Source organism: Phaenicophaeus curvirostris, chromosome 2 (assembly GCF_032191515.1).
Source record: "Phaenicophaeus curvirostris isolate KB17595 chromosome 2, BPBGC_Pcur_1.0, whole genome shotgun sequence".
In the NCBI taxonomy this organism is placed as follows: Eukaryota; Metazoa; Chordata; class Aves; order Cuculiformes; family Cuculidae; genus Phaenicophaeus; species Phaenicophaeus curvirostris.
In genome coordinates, this window is record NC_091393.1 from 90642617 (window position 1) to 90664065 (window position 21449).

Below are 21449 nucleotides of genomic sequence, written 5' to 3' on the forward strand. Positions count from 1 at the left end.
TGAAAGCCAGGAAATGAGAAGCAGGGGTGGATCTTTGCTACTGACTCATTCAGCAAAATGCTAAACCACAGCTTCCTAAGCTTTAAGGCAGTCACTCTGACAAAGAATGCTTTGTACGCCTGCTTCCCCATGTGCTATTCCTCTCTGTGATATAAATTGCCTAATTCATTACTTGTCTAACATAATTTCTGCAGTGCCTCATTTTGATGCGTCGGATTTGAGAATATTATTCTGAATTCTACAGTGTGAATAGAATTAAGGGATAGCGAAAGTAATTACAATTAATATTTTCAATCTGGGAATAATATATGAACAAGGCTTCACTTTTGCTGTTGGGATGTAAAGATTTAAAGGTGGCTTTAACTATAGCCTAAAAATTGTCCTTTTTCTGCCTAAGGATTTTGGAGCAAAATCTGCTTATAATAAGTTCAAGTGTATGCTCACAGTTGTTTGCATGAGATATAAATGGAAAAAAAAACAACAAACCAAGTCGTACTGAAGCTGGTAACACTTTAAAGAGCTCAGGCTGTCTCCATAGTCATTGCTGCATGCATCTGTCAGATTTAACCTAGTAATAAAAATAGAGAGAAAAACACTTATGCAAGATGTGTCCTTTTTGTCAAGGAATTCAGCAGTTTTGTTTAGTTTTGCTCAAAGAGAACATGATGGCATTATTTGGCTGCTTGGATTTTTAAATTCTCAGATGAAATTTATCTGCAATAACAGCTTCTGTTTTCTTCCTGGAATGGAGGTTGGGATTTAATGTTGTTGATGGTACAGTCATCTCTGAAGACTCATTGTCTAGGAAACAGTGGACTAGCTTTACACTAGTGAAAGCGATATGTTTTCCAGTCTGAATATTACAATTTGAAAATTTTCTTTTTTTTTTTTTTTTCTTTTTTTCCCCCAGCGCAAAGGATCTTCTAGCACATCTTCTTAAGGTGTAGTTGGTGTTTTGGTATTTTTTATCTGCTTCTATTCCTTAAGAACCCTTAAAATTGCTTGCACAAGCCATTCTGCTCAGTGTAGGTATCGTAATTGTTGAACTGAGCTGTGGAAATGGAGCTGAGTCAGTCCAGAGAGGGCTGGAGGAGTTCTGAAGAGTTCTGCTGAGGCCTCTATAGGGGTTACAGGGAAGAAAGGAGCAGACTTGTGTTGGATGCGCACAGTGAACGGATGAGAGGCAACAGTCCTGTATTGCCATAAGGGGTGATGTCGTCACACAGAAGGCAAAATTTCCTCGCTCTGGAGTGTTTTTGTGGGGGTGTAGGCTGTCCGGAGGGGGGCTGTCGGATCTCCATCCAGAGATGGAGATACTCCATCCAGCATCCTTGGCTGCTTTTGAGTTGGGGTCAAGCACTCCTGTAGATCTGCAGGGGGCTTGTGGAAGCAGAAGAAGGTGTTTGTGGCTGCAGGGGAGGGAGGAGAGAAGGCAGAAGCTGCCAAAACTGATATATAAAAAGCACACAAAAAGGAGTTATGAGTACAGAGACAAAACACGATGAGTTGTTGGTGTCTTGGCCAGGAGGGTCTTTCTTAAAGGGGGGCGACAGGAAAGCTGTGGAGGGTCTCATCAGGGAATGTAGTAACAGGTTGAGAGGCAATGGCTTTAACGTGAAAGAGGGGAAATTTAGAGGTTAGGAAGACATTTTTTACACTGAGGGTGGTGAGGCACTGGCACAGGTTGCCCAGGGAAGTCATCAATGCCCATCCCTGGAGGTGTTCAGGGCCAGATTGGATGAGGCTTTGAGCAACCTGATGTGGTGAAAACTGCCCCTGCCCATGGTAGGGGGCTTGGAGCTGGATGGGCTTTAAGGTCCCTTGTGACCCAAACCGTTCTATGATTTCTGGTGGTGCTGAGGGGCCCTTGTGACCCAATTTTCACCACAGCGGCTGCAAAGTGGACTAGAACAGTGTCTTGCTAAGGGGTTGGGGGGGGGTGCCCCAGCTGGGAGCAGGGAGAGGGCAGCCCCTGCTTTGTGCCCTCTGCGGAGCAGGGGTACCTACAGGACAGCTTGGGGGGGTGCTCTGCTCCCTGCTGCCGAGCATGTCTGTGTGTCTTTGTGTGAGTTATGTGTGTTTGTGCAAGTGTGAGCATGTGTGACTCGTGTGTGTACAAGTGTGAGTGCGAGTGGGTCTGTCTTGTGTGAGTGCATGAGTGAGTGTGCATGAGGGCCTTGTGAGAGTGTCTTGTGTGTGCGTCTGTGTGTGTGCATGTCTCATGTATGAGTGTCTTGTTTGCCTGTGTGCATCAAGTGTGCGTGTCTTGTGTGAGAGTGTGTGTAGGAGTGTCTTGTGTGACGGTCTTGTGAGTGTGAGTGTCAGTGTCTGTCTTGTGTGTGTATGACTGTTTTGTCTTGTGTGTGTGCATCTGTCATGCAAGTCATCTCGTGTGTGTGAGTGCAAAGGTGTCTCTTGTATGTGTCTTGTGTGTCTGTGCTTGTGAGTGTGTGTATGAGTGTCTGTGTGTGTCAGCGTGTCTTGTGTATGACAGCGAGATTGTGTTGTGTGAGAATGTCTTATGAGTGTGTTTTGTGTGGCTTGTCTGTGAGTGTTGAGTGTGTGTGCATGTCTTGTGAGTGTGTCAGTGTGTGCCAAAGTCCGTGTGACAGTCTGTGTGTGTGTGTGTGAGCATGTGTGTCTGTGTCATGTGTGTGTGTATGAGTGTTTTGTGTCTTGTGTTTGAGTGTGAGTGCATGTGTCTGGTGAGCATGTGCATGAGTGTCTGCTTTGTGTGAGTGCATGTCTTCTGTATGTCATCGTGCGTGTGTGTCTGTGAGAGTGACTCTGTGTGTATGAGTGTCAGTGAGAGTGTCTTCTGTGTGTATGAGCGTTAGCATGTGTCTGTGTCATGTGTGTGTGCTTTGTGTGTCTTGTGTTTGTGTGTGCATCTGTCTTTAGTCTGCACATCTGTCTTGCGTGAGTGTATCTGTCTTGTGTGTGTTTTGTGTGAGGGTCTTGTGTGCATGTGTATGAGTGTGCAAGCCTGTGCATCTGTGTGAGAGCATGTCTCACGTGTGTCTGTTGTGTGAGTGTGCTTTGTATCTTGTGTTTGAGTGTGATTCTGTCTTGAGTGTGTGTGAGGGTCGTGTGCGTATGAGTGTGAAAGCCTGTGTGTCTGTGTGAGAGCATGTCTTGCGTGTCGTGTCTGACTGACTGTGCTTTGTGCATATCATGTGTTTGAGTGTGAATGCGCATCTGTCTTGTATGCGTGTGTCTGTCTTGAGTGTGTTTTGTGTCTTGAGTGTGAGGGTCTCGTGTGTGTGTGTATGAGTGTGATAGCATCTCGTGTGTGTGAGTGTGAGAGCATGTCTTGTGTGTGAGCGTGAGTACATCTCGTGTGTGAGTGAAGAGGATGTCTCATGTGTGTGTGTGTGAGAGAGCATGTCTCGTGTGTGTGTATGAGTGAGAGAGCATGTCTTGTGTGTGAGAATGCAAGAGCATGTCTTGTGTGTGTGAGAGCATGTCTCGTGTGTGTGTATGAGTGAGAGAGCATGTCTTGTGTGTGAGAATGCAAGAGCATGTCTTGTGTGTGTGAGAGCATGTCTTGTGTGTGTATGAGTGTGAGAGCATGTCTCGTGTGTGAGAGCATGTCTCGTGTGTGTGATAGCATCTCGTGTGTATAAGTGTGAGAGCATGTCTCGTGTGTGAGAGCATGTCTTGTGTGAGAGCATGTCTCGTGTGTGTGATAGCATCTCGTGTGTATAAGTGTGAGAGCATGTCTTGTGGGTGTGTATGAGTGTGAGAGCATGTCTCGTGTGTGTGTGAGAGAGCATGTCTTGTGTGAGAGCATGTCTCGTGTGTGAGAGATAGTATCTCGTGTGTATAAGTGTGAGAGGATGTCTTGTGTGTGTGAGAGAGCATGTCTCGTGTGTGTGTATGAGTGTGAGAGCATGTCCCCTGTGTGTATGAGTGTGACAGCATGTCTCATGTGTGTATGTGTATGAGAGCATGTCTCGTGTGTGTGTGAGAGCATGTCTCCTGTGTGTGTGTGTATTAGTGTGAGAGCATGTCTTGTTGTGAGAGATAGCATCTTGTGTATAAGTGTGAGAGCATGTCTCGTGTGTGTGTGTGAGAGCATGTCTTGTGTGAGAGCATCTCGTGTGTGTGTATGACTGTGAGAGCATGTCTCGTGTGTGAGAGATAGCATCTCGTGTGTACAAGTGTGACAGCATGTCTGGTGCGTGAGAATGCAAGAGGATGTCTTGTGTGTGTGTGAGAGCATGTCTCGTGTGTGTGTATGAGTGTGAGAGCATGTCTCGTGTGTGTGTATATGAGTGTGAGAGCATGTCTCGTGTGTGTGTGAGAGCATGCCTTGTGTGAGAGCATCTCTCGTGTGTGTGAGAGATAGCATCTCATGTGTACAAGTGTGAGAGCATGTCTCCTGTGTGTATGAGTGTGAGAGCAAGTCTTGTGTGTGAGAATGCAAGAGGATGTTGTGTGTGTGTGAGAGTATGTCTCCTGTGTGTATGAGTGTGACAGCATGTCTTGTGTGTGAGAGAGCATGTCTTGTGTGTGAATGTAAGAGGACGTCTTGTGTGTGTATGAGTGTGAGAGCATCTCGTGCGTGTGTATGAGTGAGTGTGAGAGCATGTCTCGCGTGTCTGTGAACGCACGTCTCTCGCGTGTGTGTGACCATGTCCCTCTATGTATATATATATGTGTGTGTGTGTGTGTGTGTGCGCGCAGCGCGGCCCCTCCCTCCCTCTCTCCCTGCCTCTTCCCCCGCCGCCCCCCGCCCGCTCTCCCGGCTCGTGGGCGGCGCCTGCTCCGGCCCCACCCCCCTTTCTCCCTCCCCCCCCCCGCCCGTCGTTCTCTCGCGGGGCGGGAGCGCGCGCCAGCGGCGGGGGCGGGGGCGTGCTCGCCCCGGGCGGCGCGCGCAGGTACGCGCCCCCGCCCCGGCACGTGCTGGGGGTGGGTATCGGGCTGGGGGGGCGAACGGGACGGGACGAGGAGGAGGAGGAGGAGGAAGAAGAAGAAGAAGGGCGAGGTGTCCGGCGCGGGAGAAGGGAGGCGAAGGCGCGGTCTGCGCCTGCCCGCCCCGCGCTCCCGCCCCCTCGGGCCCCCCCTCCCCCCCCGCCCTTCTCTCTCTCTCTCTCTCTCTCTCTCTCTCCCCCCCTCCGCACGGAGCCGCAGGGCGAGCGGCGCGGCCGGGCCGGGGCCCAGCGCCGCCCCGGTGAGTGAGTGTGAGAGAGAGAGCGCGTGTGTGTGTGTGTGTGTGTGTGTGTGTGTGTTCCCTTCCCGGCTTCTCCTCCTCGGAAAGCGCTACCTGCGCCTTGCCGTTGCCTCCCTTCTCCCGCAGGACCGAGGCAGGATGGCCGTGACCCTGGAGCGAGCGCGGCGGCTGGGCTGCACCTGCCTGAAGGCGCTGCTCAGGTTCGCCTTCATGGTCGCCAACAACCTGGTCGCCATCCCGTCCTACGTGCTGTATTTAATCGTGCTGCAGCCGCTCCGGGTGCTGGACAGTAAAAGCTTCTGGTACATCGAGGGAGTGTTGTTTAAGTGGCTTCTAGCCATGGTGGCGTCCTGGGGCTGGTGGGCAGGATACACGGGTAAGAACGTCTCTTTGATTTAAAACGCACAAATACGAGGATGTAAATAAGTGTTAAAAGCTAGGGGTTATAGCGTGGGGGCTGTGTGAATATGGTGGATACGTGGGATGTTTTTCTTTCAGCTTTTTGATACGGATGCTTTGTATTTCTGGGTTGATATACTGAGTGTACCAAAACATTTTTAATCGCTGGTACGTACTTACTACGTGTTAAGCAAGAGTTTCTCAATCCATGTTTTGCCTTAGCGTGATGGGAAATACCATTTTTCTTATCTCGATCGTTTTGTTTTAATGTTACGTGAAAAAAGGTACACTTATTTAAAAGAGTTAAGCTGTGCTGAGCATGTAGCTGATAGAGCCAAACTTTTCTTTATTAAGGCTGTGCATCTCTAAATCATCTCCACTTAAGACCAGCAGGACACAGAGCTCATGTCAGAAGAGTAGGTCTTCTATTCCTTGCAACAGTGACTGTCTTTTCTACTGCTTCAGAATGGAGAAGGAAGCAGAGGAAGCCTCTTTCATACAAACAGCGATACGCAATGTTTCTTGACTGTGTGGCTTCTCATTTACTGTTAGCAGAGCTAATTACAGGGTCCATAGGGTTTTTTCTCTCTGCATGCTTGCTTTGCAGTTATTGTTGAACTTATTTTTGCTAGTTAGTATTCATAGGCTCATCAAGGTGATGGACTGAACTGAAATATTTAGGAAGGCTCTAGTCATGTCCTCAAATGCACTGATTTTCATCCTGGCTGCCGACCTTGTGTGCGAAAATGGGCATCAGTTCTTTGTGTGTGGTTAGACCTTGGAAAGAGGTGGAAATGAATCTACTGAGTGCAAAATACAAACAGCCCTCCTAAAATTCTTTCCCTCTCTTCTGCCCAGGCTGCATCCACAGGTCTTGTCCATGTAAACAAGGGGGAAAAAAAAAGGAATGGCAGCTCTGGAGTCTGGTCAGACTCCTGATTAGTCAGAAAGTCAGTGATGACCCAGATGGAGCACTCTTTTTGTTAGGCTACAAGAGCTGAAGCTACTCTGATAATGTCATTTTTGGTACCTGGTGGTGTGCCTTTCCGAGATGCACAAAGTTTCTGTGGATACTCTAGGTGAGCTTCCAGTTATTCTTAAGGAGATGGTGGCAACAGCAAGCTAGAATCTGGTCTGTCGGGCTAGAACTGTTGCAACATTGCACTGCTTCAAAATTGCCTTGCCTGGTACAGCTCAAGCTTTTCCAGATATGCTGTTTTAAAAATCTTTTTATATGTTTATATTTGCTCATCAAAAGAAGTCCACATAGTATTTGCAGTGGCAGGTATTTTTAAATGTCTGCTTTATGCCTTAAAACACAAAGACCTTCCTAAAGGAAGGACTGACTTTCAAGGTGTTGCGTGCATCGTTCATTGGAAATTGCAAAATTTGTGGGCATGATGGTAATATTAAAGTCATATGGCGTATGACCCTGGGGATTCGCTGTGTATATTGAACGTGCTAGTTGAAATGCGAGGCATTGTCCCATGATAATATGGTTGTCGATTTTTGAAAGCAGTTTCCTTGGTATAGCTTTACTGCTGACTGCAGAACTGTGTGGTTTCTTTTGCCTACTGCTTGGAAAGTGGTCTTAGCATGATCTGCATATCCTGGAGTCTCCCTGAAGCATCTGTTGATTGGTGCTGCTGACACAAATTGTTGTTTACAGTTTGAAATCCTTTGTTTTACAGTCTTGAAATGGCTTAGTATGTTTGTTTGAAGTATCATTTACAAACAGCTACACAGGAGTGTTTTCTGGGATGGTGTATGGGTAAGGAGGCCTTTTTTGCTTTTCACTGTAAAGCATGGCTTTTGTTTTGGGGAGGATTTTATGGAAACACATCTACGAAGTCTCAGTTTAAATATGTTTTATTTGGTATGAAGGCATTGACATGTTTTATACCGAAAGCTAAAAACCAGCAAGAATAGCTTATCTCTTTATCTGTTCTTTCTTTACCCTTACCTGTGCTCACCACCATATGCAGAACAAACCTGGAAGGCATATCTTTCTGTCTTCAACATATGTAGACGGGGTAATTGTATGTGTCTGTTTCTAGGTTGATAGATCTACAAAATACTGTCATAAGGTCACCTTTTTTTTGTAGAGTATAACATAACTGTCATACTGGATTCCAAACTGAAAACTAATGTATTGGGTATGGTGTCTAAGACTTGCAGTGGTGCATCTGAAAGAGACATTGCTCCAGATTTCTTCTGTTTTTGATTCCAAAAACTGAGTCAATGATAGGCTTCAATATATAAATACAAGATAGTAGTATGGATGTATTGAGGAGAATAAGGATTGATCTTTTTTTTTTTTTTTTCTTTTGAGTAGCAAAGCAGTTGGTGGAGTTTTGGGGTTTTTTCTTTATCAGGGTAACCAGCTAAATAAGCTTGCTTGTCTTTGGTTGGAGGTAGTGTTCTGCCTCATTTGTGTTCAAGGTGTGTTTCAGTTTTTTCATTTACTTTGTCTCCCTCATAGCTTGGCTCATCTGTTGGGTGAGACGTGACATAAACCATTTGTAAGTAGGAACTTAAACTCAGCCTGCAAAGTAGATTCAGGGTAGACTTTCCCCTCCCTCCGTAAGTTTGTTGTAATGTGTAGGGGAGAGAGCTCAACATGGAATGAAGAAAGTGTAATGAGTGCTAGATTTTCCTTATGGGCATTACTGCTGTTGTGTAATTGTTGGTTTGTGTACGTTATTGAGTAAAGCTGGAGGAGCTGAGGAAAATTCATGAACTAGGTCTGCCCTTCTTCTCTTCACCCCCCCCCCCACATATACCTGTGTTTTCATGCTAGGACCCTAGAGGATTTGTCACAGAATTTTCACGATCTGTCTGTATCAGCAGCTCTAATCTGTTTTTTTTTGATAAACGTAGGTGTTTCTGTTTGCAGATGCACTTGACGTTATGTAAAGAGATAGTGTATAACTGGACAAGCAAAATAAAGGAAGGAATGGAAAGAGAAATTGTAAAGGTCACTCTCCTTTCTCTAATCTTTTTCTTCTTAAGATGCAAGTATGAGCAAGAGCTTGGGTATAATTGGTTGGCACTGATTTTTAAAGGGCAGAGTATGATAAATATCTGTGCTGTTCTCTTGAACTCTATAGTGTTTCTTATGAAAAGGAAAAATGAGTGTCTTTTATGAAGAGTGTTCAGATAGTCTAGCAATGTTATTTTATTTTTATATGCTTTCAGAAGGGCCTTCTTATGACTCTTCTTAGCCTTTTTCTTTTTTTTTTTTCTTAAGGCTTTTTTGTGTAACTGTTGCTCTCATTGTAGGAGCTGTTCATTTAGGACACTCCGAATCCGCTTATTGCTGTCATTTGAAAGGCATCTTTGAATAACACTTCTAAATATTTTCCTGCATTTGTTGGAAGATGAGTTCTAAAAAAAGAAAACTCAAGAGTGCTTGATTCTTTGTTGGCAAGTACCTATTTTCCCTATACTATAATTTGTCATTTTATATACAAGTAAACCAGAAACCACTAAATAGTGGAGTACATGTAATAGGAGGGAGATGGAGCTTATCTGTGGTGATGAATTTCTGGTGACCTCCTGCTCGCCTACAAAACGAGTTCTGAAGCAACCATCTTCTAAGTAACTATTGCAGACTAAGGTTTAATATCCCTGTATGTAATCAAATTGCTAAGGGCCTGCTAGAGAAAAGCTTGCTTTGCTTAAATGCGCCTAGACCAGCTTATGTTGTCTTCTCCTGCTGTCTAAAGACATAGTATTACCTTGTGATACTGTCGTTGCAGTACTGCAAGTAGAAGTCTCTGCTACAGCAGAGCAATCAGTTAGCAATACAGTCTTGATACTCACGATGCTAACCTTGTGCTTCACTCTGCTCTACATAGCTCAGTCCCACTGTAGGGAGCAGTGGTGTGTGCCCAGCCTGGACTTCTGGCTGAGAATGGGGAGGAGCTGCTGGAGGGTACATGTCCTCTGTCTGCAGCAACTGGGAACGCTCCTCTGCCTCTCGGAGCAGCAGAGAAGTGGTGCCATGTTGTCTACAGGGTTGTGTGTGCCTTCGGAGGGAATCTCCTTGAGAGTTCTGCTTGGAGTATTTCATACTCCAGCAGTGAAGAGGGCAACTCAATAAACCCCTGTGTTTCAGCCTCTTGGCAACACACATAGTCTTGCAGTAATGTTGGACAGGTTGTTGGGGCCTGGGCGGGTGAAGGGAAGAGTGATACACATATTAACACACATAAAGTCTTAAGACACATAAAGTCTTAGTGGTGTAAGCATACTTACTGGTGTAATGATGCAGTGCTTAATAAAAAGTGAACTAATCCTGTGGTATTGCCAAGAAAGTGACATTTAAATAGTGTCTGTAAGAACCTTCTGGTTCTGTCATGTGAGGACGTTTCCCTTTCTTTGTTCATTATTACTCAGCCAAATAGAGTAACATTAAATCTTGACTTTTAGTTGTATCCCTCTTCCTCTCCCCCTAAGCGATTTAACATTTATTGGCTGATCTGTGTGTATGATTAAGCAGTGACCACTCTATAATTTTTTTTTCAAGCAATCATACTTTTTTTTTTCTCTAATTCAAAATCATTGTTTCCTTTTCATCAGTCAACACCCTCAGCTCCTCTGGTCTTCTAAGAATGTGAATGCTTTTGTCTTGCAGAACTGTAAAAGACAGGTGGAGTTGCTGTGACAACACTTCCTCAGTACAGGCAGCATTCCCCGTCCCGCGCTGCTTCTCATGACAAGTCGTTCCCTTTCCTCGGGCAGGAAGTGCAGCAGAAGCTGGAGATAAGCAGATGAGAGAGTACATTTTTTTTGCCCCAAATAGGGCAGGAGGTGTTTTTTCAGGAGACCTACCTGTGTCTGTAACCCTGCCATTGTTAACTTCTTTCCTCTGTTCCTACATTGTGATTTTTAGCTGGCAATATTCTGGTTTTGGGACTGGTCACTTCTGTGAGCACTGGGTAGGGAGGAGCGTGGGGGAAACAACTTGTATTTTTGAGGTCAGGCAGGATGTGAAATGTAGAAACAGGGTTTTTTTGTTTTTTGTTTGGGTTTTTTTTGCATATTCAAAATAAAAAAAAGATACCTGATGTGACTCAGTAGATTTGGATAGCAGCACAACAGAAACTCTTGGTTTATGCTATGGCTGTATGTTGAGTTTCTAGTAATCCTTGGCTTAAATGCAGCTTTCTCTGGTGTGTATGATTTTTGTGTAGGTTATGCTGAGATCAAGCAGGGATCTATGAGTTTATTTTGCTCTTTGTAACAGGAAGTTTGTGTGTAATTTGTGAGCTGTCTTGATAAGAAACGGTCGGAGTTGAATGAGTTGGGGACATTGAAGCTCTGTCTGCCTTGGCCTTGGAGCAAATGCTCATTGTCCCTTTGCGTAAGAGCAGGTCAGCAGTACAGTGAACTTACTGTCAACTTCTTTATGCAAGTGATGTGTCTGTTCATAAAGAGCTGTAGGACCCTTGTCCTAGTTTAATAAGGTGTAAAATTGCACCAGGAAATTCTCATCTTTGCTTTTTGGAACATGAATTGTGGCTTTACCATACTTCTTGATACTACAGTTCATCTGGTATCAGTAATGTGTCATCAGCAGTAAAACCACAATTTGGTTTTCCTATTTTATCTTTTACTTATAAAGGATCATTCAAAAAGATAAGGTATTGAAAATGGTTTCTGAATTTTATTTTTAGACAGCTGCTGTTTTCTGGCACAAAACTTTGAGGAAAAAGTCCACACTGTTGGTTTTTTTCTGGTGGTATTTTTATTGTTTTGCTATTTGCGTCCTTCTTTTTATTTTTTTTAAAGTGGGTTAGTCTCTGCTCCTGTTTCACCTACTCTGGATAATGCACAAACTATTGTGAGCATACCAAATCTGTCATATCTGCCTAAGGATAGTAAAGATGAAATCGTTGAGGGATACCTATCCAGAAAGGTGTGGTTACTTACTTTTAAGTCCAGGATGGGCTGCTTCTGTATTAGCCTATGTGCTAACAGCCAAAGGAAGGCAAGGTTTTGGGAATTCTGTGTGTGCTTGTTTGCTGGTTTTAGGATGTGTTTTCATCCTTCCTAGTTCTTCTTGGCCTTTGTTTTTAGTGTATCTATTCACACTAGTCATCTTACTTCTCCCTTTGTTGCTGGTTGAGTGCTTGAAAGGATATGACTAAGAATACCTGAGAGATGTGTCTCTCTTCTCCCTACCTTTTCTTTTTTTTTCTTGATGGTAGGCTTTTAGGACCCCTGTGAAATAATTGCAAAAAAGCTTTTGTCCAGCTCTGACTTGGCAAAGCAAGGGCTTAGGGAGTTGAATTCTTTGTCCACAAAGTCTTTGCAGAGTGTATGAAGGAGGAGTGTTTTTCCACTTCAACAGTGCAGTTGTGTCTGTATTGGAACATGTCAGAGATGATGCCTTTATGTCAAAGATTCAATTTTTCATTCTCATTCAAAGTAACTGTTCTAAATAATAGATGTCTTTTAGAGCTTTTCAAGAAAACTGGAGAAAAAAAAAAGAATGTTCAGCGTGGATAAAGCCTTTTTCCTCTGTCATTTTGTTCTGGGAAATTACTATTTTAGAATGAAGCTCAAACATATGAACAGCAATATTACTCTCCCTTTCTGTGTTGGGTGTTTGTGAGGGACAGAGAAGTCTTTGCCAAAGGTTAGTTTGGCAAGGTTTTAAGTGGCTGAAACCAGCATCTTAAAAATGGAAGAGTTGTGCAACCTTAATTAGACAGAATAGTTAGCAAATCCTTTATGGAATATAAGCTTAGTGGTGTAACTTTCCAGCGTGGACTAAGCCAAAATACAGCTCCGAGATATGTAATCTGCTTGCATTTGTTACAATGGAATATAAGCTCTAATGGGTAAGATGACATGTCGAATGCAGGATTGCGTATGCGTGTAATTGTACTGCTGTTACAGTCACCACACTTGAGATAATAGTCCAGCCATTTGTATAGGCAGTTTCTGAAATAAATAACGCTAATATATTTGCATTGCTAAAAATTTTCTGTGACACCAGTGAAGGATTCTGCATTTGAAGCTCTCTCTATTTTTTTTTTCTCCTACCCTCCCTCCACAAGCTTTTCAAGCAGGGAGCACCACTGAGGAAAGCCAGTCCGAACCCTTCAGATGCATCCTACCACTGCTGCTTCAATCATATCAGCCACATAGTTTAATGATCATGTGGTGATCTGGATCATGGCCCTGGTCCAGGCTAAAGCTCCCCATCCCCTTTTTTTTCTGCTTGAGTGACTTTGAAAATGCAGCATGTACCCCAGTTCATTTTGCGGGTGTGGTGAAAGAAGAAGATAGGTACAAATAGCAAAGGGGAAGAAATTGCATCTCTTGGTGACAGTATCAGGTTTAATGTGTTAGTTAAACTACTGCTTGTGGCCCAAATTCAAGCAAGCAGGGTAGGGCTCTAGTAGGTGAATAAAATGTAACTGAAGAAGACTTCTTCACCTTTTCTTACTATTTTGTTAACTGGTTAGTGTGTTTGGACTGGAGAAGTCCCTTCTGCAAAGTTCTTTTAGAGGAGAAAGCTACGCATAGGGTGAGAACAAAGGATTATCATAAACTGAAAACTAGTCAATAAAGGAATTAAGACCAGTGTCCATTTTGATGAAAGCTTAGCAGTAGGTTTCCTCTAAAGTTTTGTGTGGGTACCATTTGAGGTTGTCAGCTACAGAGACGTTTGTAAAGAATTTCAGAATTATTTAAGCCATGTGAGTAGCCAACAAAATGCAGATGTTTTTCAGTGTTGAACAGTCCAAAGTAATAAACATTTAAGTAAAGTAGCAATTTAGGGAAGAGATTGGTATCATGATGGAGAGCTTAGGGAAAGTTTTGGCTGAGTACACCACTATACCTTCTGTTATAAAATATGTAAAGGACAGGATGGAGAATAATACTAAAAAATATCAGTGGTTCAACTTCACTGTTATTTTTGTCTCAGTTTTTTTAAAGCTGTTGAAGAATTAAGAGGGAGCTTAACAGCTTCATTAGTGCAAATTGAAATCAAATCAGAATAATTTCAGTCACAGCTGAATTTGAACCAGAGCTGAACTGGACAACTCAGTGATTCTGTTTCCTGGAGGGAATAGAGTTGAAGACATGCAATCTCCCTGCCTCTGTGTGAAGAAGGGGACTTCTAGTGTCATTGGAAGGCAGAAAATTAAAGTCTCTAATATTTAATAAGCAATGCTTGGGGTTTTTTGTTTATTTATTTGGGTAGTTTTCTTAAATACTTTTATTGTGTCTTTCCACAAATGCTTATTTTGCAGGATAAAGCCAATGCTGTTACTTCTTTTGAGTCATACGACATAAACTGAAGACTTGTTGTTTAAACATTGTAGTTCTAAAAGGTGAGGAATTGTCCCTGCTTAAGGAGTCCAATAGTTTAAACTAGCGTAAAGATTCACCTCAGTTTTATAATTTAAGTAAAGGAGGAGAGGAAAGATTAATAGCTTTATTGCGGCTTCTCACTTATGTAGAACCAAAAATAGAAATGGTGTTCTAAGAGCAAGGGTCAGCACTGCTGCTGCTTGGAAGGACGTGGATTCTGGGAAGTTGAATCACTAGGGCAATAGCATGAGCGCTTGTGGATGTGGGTTTTTGGTGGCAATAAGGAGGATTTTGTCTGAGGCTTTTTAATTTAGTTTCATTTGTTTTCTGGCATCCTGAAGTGACAAACCTGTGCAGTTTCTGTGGAAGTCTGTAGTATCTCTGTTTGCTTGCCAGAACCGAAACAGAAAAATAATACTAAGAATGCAGGTTTTTGGTTAATTTAAGCATCTGTTATATTTGAGTGTGGTGGTTAGGACTGCCATTGAATACTATTTCAATGTAATTTGGTGACTAGGGTATTTTATTACCTATGTAGATAAATATGACAGTGTTTTAAGCATAGTTTCCTGATGGGACTAAGCTGCTTGTTTTAAACAGCTATTCTTTCTCTCACCCCTCCCACACTTCTGATTTGCCTCCTCGCAAATTTGTCTGCAATTGACAAGATGGTTCGGATTTCAGCCATGATGGTGTCCCCATGAGTTTTGTGAAAACTGGCACCTGAGCGCTGGGCAGAGAAACCCAAATTAGTGCCTCACCTGGGGTAGTGCAAGCAGATTTGGCCATCGTATCTCTTTTTTTGACATCTGCTGCATGTCCAGCAAGTGCACTGATGGTTTTGGATTTGCCAAAGTGCAGCATATCTTGTCTAGCCCACTGAGCAGGAGGAGGTCAGACAACAAGGCTTTTTTGCTTCTGCTGCTTCTGGAACAACATATTAATCTGGCAGTGACAGGCGGTGCATGAAGCAGCATCCATTTCTTCAGGAGGTGTTTAGTCCACCTTAACTATCATAGCCTTTTGGATCCAAAAGGCATGTGCAGGTAACTGTTTAGTCTTAATATGAGAAAAAGGAGGTGAAGGAACTTAAAGTATTGTGTTTTTAAGACTTTCTGATCTGCATGTGAAATAGAAGTTGGCACAGGACTGGAAGGACAGCAACCTGAATTAAACTCTCAAGAAAGAACAGCGATTCTCGGATTACTGTAGGCAGGGTAGAGCCAAAGAGAAAGTCGGTTATGAATCTGACCCAAAGACATGGAGAAATACGAGGGTTGAGGTGTATTTGAGTGTATTTGGGGAGACATGGGAGAGCACAATGGTGTGGGTGCTAAGCAGCCTGAGAGTCTGTCAAGAAGGGTTCTGTACCACTGTATAGCTCACGTGAAGGCATTACATTAGTAATGTGGCCTTCTGAGGGTTTGTACCTGAGCCTCATTCTATTTTGATATGCATAAATGTATATAGATGGCATGGCAAAACTCCAACTCTTCTAACTGCTATTTTCCTTTCCAAATGCATATCCATTTTTATTTCCTGTGCGTGTCTCTGGCATAAAGTTCAGTTGTTGTTGCTCCTAGCAACAGCTTTACTTGGAAATAAATGTAACTGTAGCCTGTGCATGTAGTAATATAACATGAAGGACCTGGGAAGTTCACTTTACTTTTGTAAAAATGCGTTTAGATGCAAGTACAGTTAATATAAGTGTCTTGCATATAGTGGATTACATGAAAACAAACATGAATGTTTTGGGTTTTTTTCAATTTGAAACTCATATTTCTATCATCAAACCTAATACTTTTGTCTTCTAACCTAGTAATGTAGAAAGGGAATGTGACAACAGCAAGGCCTTTGCCCGGGTAATTCTGTTGTCTTGGATGTGTTTAAAGATCATTTGATGCTTACCGTGGGCTTCTGGTGTTCGGCAGGTTTTTTCAGACTGCAGAAGCACTTTTATCCCTGAGCTCGTGTAACCATGAGTTGCTTTGCTGAGCATCACTGGAGGAAGATAAAGGATTATTTGAGTGGCTGCTGTGGTGATGAAATAGTGTTACCAGGTGGCCTGCTCCTTCCTCTTCCAGTCCCTTTACTACCCCTTTTTAGTATTTGCAAAACCAATGTGGTAGGTGTGAGCGTCTGGTCACTTACCGGGCTTGCTTTGAAGCAGGGTTTCGTACTCTCTTACTCCGTGGGAGTGCTGTACATGTAGCCTGGATAAATTTATTTTTGCCTAGTTTTCTTTTTTTCTGAGAGAGTAATTTGTAAAACTTTTGGCACAGTGCTTTCTGAGTTAGCCAAGGCATTTGTAGCCACAGATCACAAGTTGCTTGTAAAGTGCTTACAGAGCTACCCACAGACTTTGGAGTAGTCACACTAATCATTTCATTGTAAAGTGGAATTTTAAGATTTTTAATATATTCTTGCATTTGTGGCACACTTGCTGTATTGGAAATGGAGAAGTCCAAGTCCACAGTCTCTTTCACAACTCTATTGTTCAGCCCTTTTACTGGCGCTCTCCAGAGAAACTGCTCTGCAGTGAAGTGCTGGTTTTAATTGAAGTATGCTTGAAGTCTGTTCCTTTTCTTTTCTTTGTTTGTTTCCCCAGCAGTTGTCTGCTGTCTTTTGTACCATTTGCTCCCAATGTATAGAAAATTTTTTTGATCTGAGATGTGAATTTTTATTTTTTTTTCTTAATTTGAGGCGGGAGAAGAGAGGGAGGAAGAGAAGCTTCAATCACTGTCACTCAAAATCTCAAAATTGGGACCTGGTTATTTACTGAAAGGTACAAAGAATGTTAGTCTGTGTGCTGAGGGTGCACTGAAGGGTAGGTATTGGAGCCAGCCATTCAGAGTGTTTGAATAAATTTGTTTGTATCAAGTCTGACCATTTTGTGTCAATAAAAAGTACTACTGAAGCTCCCAGTAAGACTGTCAGCCACAAATCCAAGGTATTTTTTGCAGCTGGCAGCAGGTGTAAGAGGATTATTTGTTTTGTAATAGTAACAGATGCCAGACAGCTAAAGTTTTTTTTAAAAAATTAGGAACAGTAAACTTTCTGCTGCTGCTTTGAGGTACATCAGCTAGAATAATCTAATGAGAGAGGCTGTTTTTTTCTGGCTAATTACTTTATTTTCTGACAGTCTGACTGTGCTGTTAAAGGTGTTCCTTCTGATTTTATGATAATAGATTTCTGATTACTGGCAACCTGAAACATGGCCACACAGTTAATTGTTAAGAGTTGCCAAACTGGTATAAAATAAGCCCGGGTAGGTTTAATCACGGTGAGATGCTTTGTTGGCTTGAATAATTTCCTGCATCATAGCAGCAAAAGTATTAGCTTAAGTTCGTGGCTAGAATTATTGTCATGTGTTTTTCAGCATGCTTTTCAAACTTACTGTGGCCTCTTGTTTTAATAATGGGACTTGCATAAACAGAAACATAAAACTAAATATAGGAATTTATTGTTATGTTAATCTGCATCATTAGCTTCTTATTGTTTTATGATTAAATTATTTTGATTAAATTCATGTTAACTCAACATCATTTTCCCCCAGTCTTTATTAAATCCAGTATTTGAAAAAAAAAAAGAACTTAGTATCTAAAAAGTCCAAGGGGAAATTTTTTTACAGTTCTTGTTCATGTTGTAACTTCTTTGTTGAAAAGACTGTTTGTAGCATGGGGAAAAATCCATGAAACCTAACGATGCAAACATTCAAAGCTGCTCTTAAAAGATTGTCCTTCTGCTTCCTTGCATCTGTATCCAGTTATTTTTGGTTCTTTGCATGCCTTTGATTATTAACTTTTCCTCTCCACACTGCAACTTAAACATCTGATGTCTTAGTTCTGCTTTGTGGTATAAGGCTACACTAACCCAGGGGAACTGGAGGTGCAGAGGTGTTTTTTTGGGGGGGGGAGAGAGTAATGCAGCAGCTGTTTGATTAGTAGCCAGTTTCATTGCTTGTGGATATTGATTTTTAGATTATGCTGCTAATGCAATCTCAAAATACGCTATTTGAATATGTATTTCTGTGATCATTCAGGTGTGTAGTAGCTCTGTTTTTTTGGTACAAAGTTGACTGAGTTGAAGAGGTTTAAATAGTCAGTGTCTTTCAAGTGGGGAGAAGCTCCTCTGTTGCGAGATCGCTGTAGGAAGGTGGTAAATAAATGCAAAGAATGGCCTTTTGCCTTTCCTATGTAGACCAGTTAACAGAGATAATAGGGGAAAAAACTGTTTCATTGCTCAGTATTGTAATGACGTTTTTATGTAATAACTAAATGTGGTTGAGTTCTTCCTCTGTCCCCAGAAAAACTTGCTATTCCATGGCCTTGGGATATTTGTTTTAAGATTGTTCAATATGTCGTGTTATTTCTGCAGCTCTGATTTTTGTTGGTCTTGGGTTTTATTTTCAAAAATATCTGGATAGCTTCTAGATGCTCTGATTTCCTTGAAATTATATAGGAAGCTTCCAGTCTCCAAATCTTGGGAGGAAGAACAGGTACATTGCTGTAAGCCACCAGTTACATGCTCATTAAAGCCATATTTTCAACTGGCCTGACTTTGAAATCTAGATTAAGTAGGACCAGAATCTTCCATATGACTACCACTGTGGCTTTCCAGATAATAATAATAGAGAATAATAATAAAAAGAGAAGTTAACTAGCCCTTTTTGGCAAACTTTGTTGTAATAGCACTTGCTCCATTTTAAATAATGGTGAAATTTTTTTTATAGGCTTTATCAGGAGTTTATTTTGGGTAGTTGGCACAGAATATACTTTTGGTAGCAAGTTCCTTCAAGTCTTACGCATCACTATCCAGCAGCAGTAACTACTCAAATCTGTCCATTTTGAAGGCAAAAGCAAAATACCTAGTGTGGATTACACCCATCTATTTACCTGGCTATGATAATAGATAGTTCTTATCTTTATTTTTTGATAGGAAATGGACTCTTCTCATGTCTTTGTTTTTCTTCTTGAAATAGAATTACAAGTTTTCTCCTGTTACTTGTTTGAAGTCTTATTTCTATCTTGTGGGTGCATTTCTTTCCAGTGGTGTCTTTGTCCAATCTCCCCAGTATTTGTATTTATCTGGGCTAAGCAGTACAGACTTTTTTCTCTTGTATAAAGAAGAAAGTTTGATTCCTAATCAAAAGTCCTGTGATGTTTCAGTGCACAGCTCTGTGTAAGCAGATGAACAGTTGAATGGAAACTGGGAGTGCTGTGGTCCTGTTCTATGGCTTGTTGATTATTTGTTTTAGCCAGTTTGCACTAGGCCGGCTTGTTTGCATCTTGCATTTTTTTTGTTTCGATCGAGGTCCTCTGAGTTAACAGCTAATGCTGCAAAGCAGGTTTCAACCATGCCCCATGCTTTGAAAGAGGTAGGCCTCTCTGGAGGATGCGGACTGCTGTTTCACAAGTCATTTGCTTTGCATAGACCATTACCCTAATGGGATTTTTCACGCAGTTGCTTGGGAGATAGGGTTTTTTGGTGTTGATTACACAATCTGAAAAGTATCCCTTTACTTAGGGCCATGAACCTAGGTGGATTGGTGTTGATTACACAATCTGAAAAGTATCCCTTTACTTAGGGCCATGAACCTGGGTGTATTCTCTGGGCATTGTCTCCCCAGAAGCCTGACTGGGAAGATCAGATTTTGTCTGCTATCTGTTAGCTTTTTAAGGCTCTGTAATGGTAGCTGCACTTCTGGAGCCACCTTAACAGTTGAGGGAGGTGAAGTATCTTATAAATGACTCTTTGGCATCACAGGGAATTTCACATCTGGAAAGACAAGCAGCGGGATTAAGTTAGTAATGCATACCATCGCCAGTGACTCAAAAGGAAACTGTAGTAATAGTATTGTAGTTTGCGATACTGCCCCTGGGTAGATTCTGCTGCTAGACAGTTGACTCTGCAAAGACAGCTCATGTTATTGTTAGGATGCAGTAATTTAACTGTGACTGAGCATGTGCTTTCAGTGTGCGTTTTTTTAGGGAGAAAATATTTTATTTAATTTGCTTTTTTCAAACAAATCAGATAAAAACACTAAAAATCAAACAGCTGTCATTGTGTCCCTGCAGAAATAGCAGTTCTGTTGCATCTGTGGCACATAGCTACAGACTTTTTATAATAAGGATGTTTATCTTTCTTGGACATAAGCTTACAGGGAAAAGGAGAAGAGTGGGAGGTTGCATGTTTTTAACATGTTCTAATGTTCTTTAAAAGAACAAAACTCTATGTGTTTGAAGACCACAGCATGTCTAACAAGTTTGTTTTACAAAGAAATTCCTAGCAGTTCAGAAGGTGACTTAAGTAACTTGTGCTGGTTATGCACTGCACGTTGGGCCAATGGTGACTTGCCTGGCAGGTCTGTGAGATAGCAGAGCACGGTTCCGTAAAGGTTCGTTCATCCCATCTTCTTATTGCTCCGATGGTGCTGTCTTGCCCCTTCTTCTTTGTTTCTTTTTTTTTTTTTTTTCTTTTTTTTTTCACCAGCACAGATGCTTACAAGATGTTACAGTGGAAGATCTCTGTCTTTGGGTGATGATCTCAGGACTTTATAACAGTGAGCACTATCTCTTAATCTGGCTAAAATACATCTTTGTCTCAAGTTTGTGGTGTTGGTTACAGGCCCCATGTTTTTACCTGGGTCTCATGATGCCAGATGAATCATATTCTGATTCTTCTGTGGTTCAAGTTTGAACTATGCATCAAATTTATTTCTTTGCTGTAGTTCTGCAGCAGTAAGATGTGAAAACTTTGCAATTTTATATTTGTAACATGTGCATTGGAACTGTAAAGGCTGTTCCTATTCATGCCACCATATGAAATGTAGGTTGTTGTAGTTGAAGGTATCCACTAAGAAAGAATTTTGTTAATGCTGGGTTTTTCCTCCCAACATCAGGCTGTAGATCACAGAATCATAAAAATGTTTAAGTTGGAAGGGACCTCTGAGAATTATCTAGCCAAACCCCTTGCTCTAAGGAGGAACAACTAGAGCAGGTTGCCTGGGTTTTGAATGTCTCCAAGGATGAACAATCATCAACCTCGTTGTGCAACCTGTGCCAGTGTTTGACCACTCTTATAGCAAAAAAAAAAAAAAAGGGGGGGGGGTGTTTCTCTTTTTCTCCTTGTCTTGAAGTGGGATTTCCCATATTTCAATTTGTCTCTCAACCTGTCATTGGATACCTCAGGAAAGCATCAAAGTGTTGCAAGGAGAAAATTAGGAAGGCCAAAGCCTAATCAGAACTTAATCAGGCTCTTGTGGTAAAGGACAATAAAAGTATGTTTCTGTAAATGTATTAGCAGCAAAAGGAGAATCTCCAGCCTTTTTCAGATGCAGGGGGAGCCATAGATGAGGAAAAGGCTGAGGTACTGAATGTCTTTGCCTCAACAGTAAGACCACTTGTTCGCTGGGTACCCAACCCCCTGAGCTGGAAGACAGGGAGCAGAATGGAGCCTCCATAATCCAAGAGGAAATGGTTAGCGCCCTGCTACACCAGTTGAACATGCACAAGTCTATGGGGCTACATGGGATCTGCCC

The 21449-nt window shown here is 42.2% G+C and overlaps 1 protein-coding gene across 2 annotated transcripts in view; it reads left to right on the top strand.

Annotated features, from left to right (window-relative positions):
* Positions 1-5109: 5109 nt before the first annotated feature.
* Positions 5110-21449, top strand: part of LPGAT1 (lysophosphatidylglycerol acyltransferase 1) — a 64775-nt gene continuing 48435 nt past the window's right edge. The window contains exons 1-2 of one of the 2 annotated variants that reach the window (XM_069852834.1): positions 5110-5184; positions 5310-5552. In XM_069852834.1, the coding sequence (XP_069708935.1) occupies positions 5315-5552 (238 nt within the window). In that variant the 5' untranslated portion in view covers positions 5110-5184; positions 5310-5314. Of the gene's footprint in view, positions 5185-5302; positions 5553-21449 lie in introns of those variants that run through there. The other variant, XM_069852835.1, reaches the window with a different exon arrangement.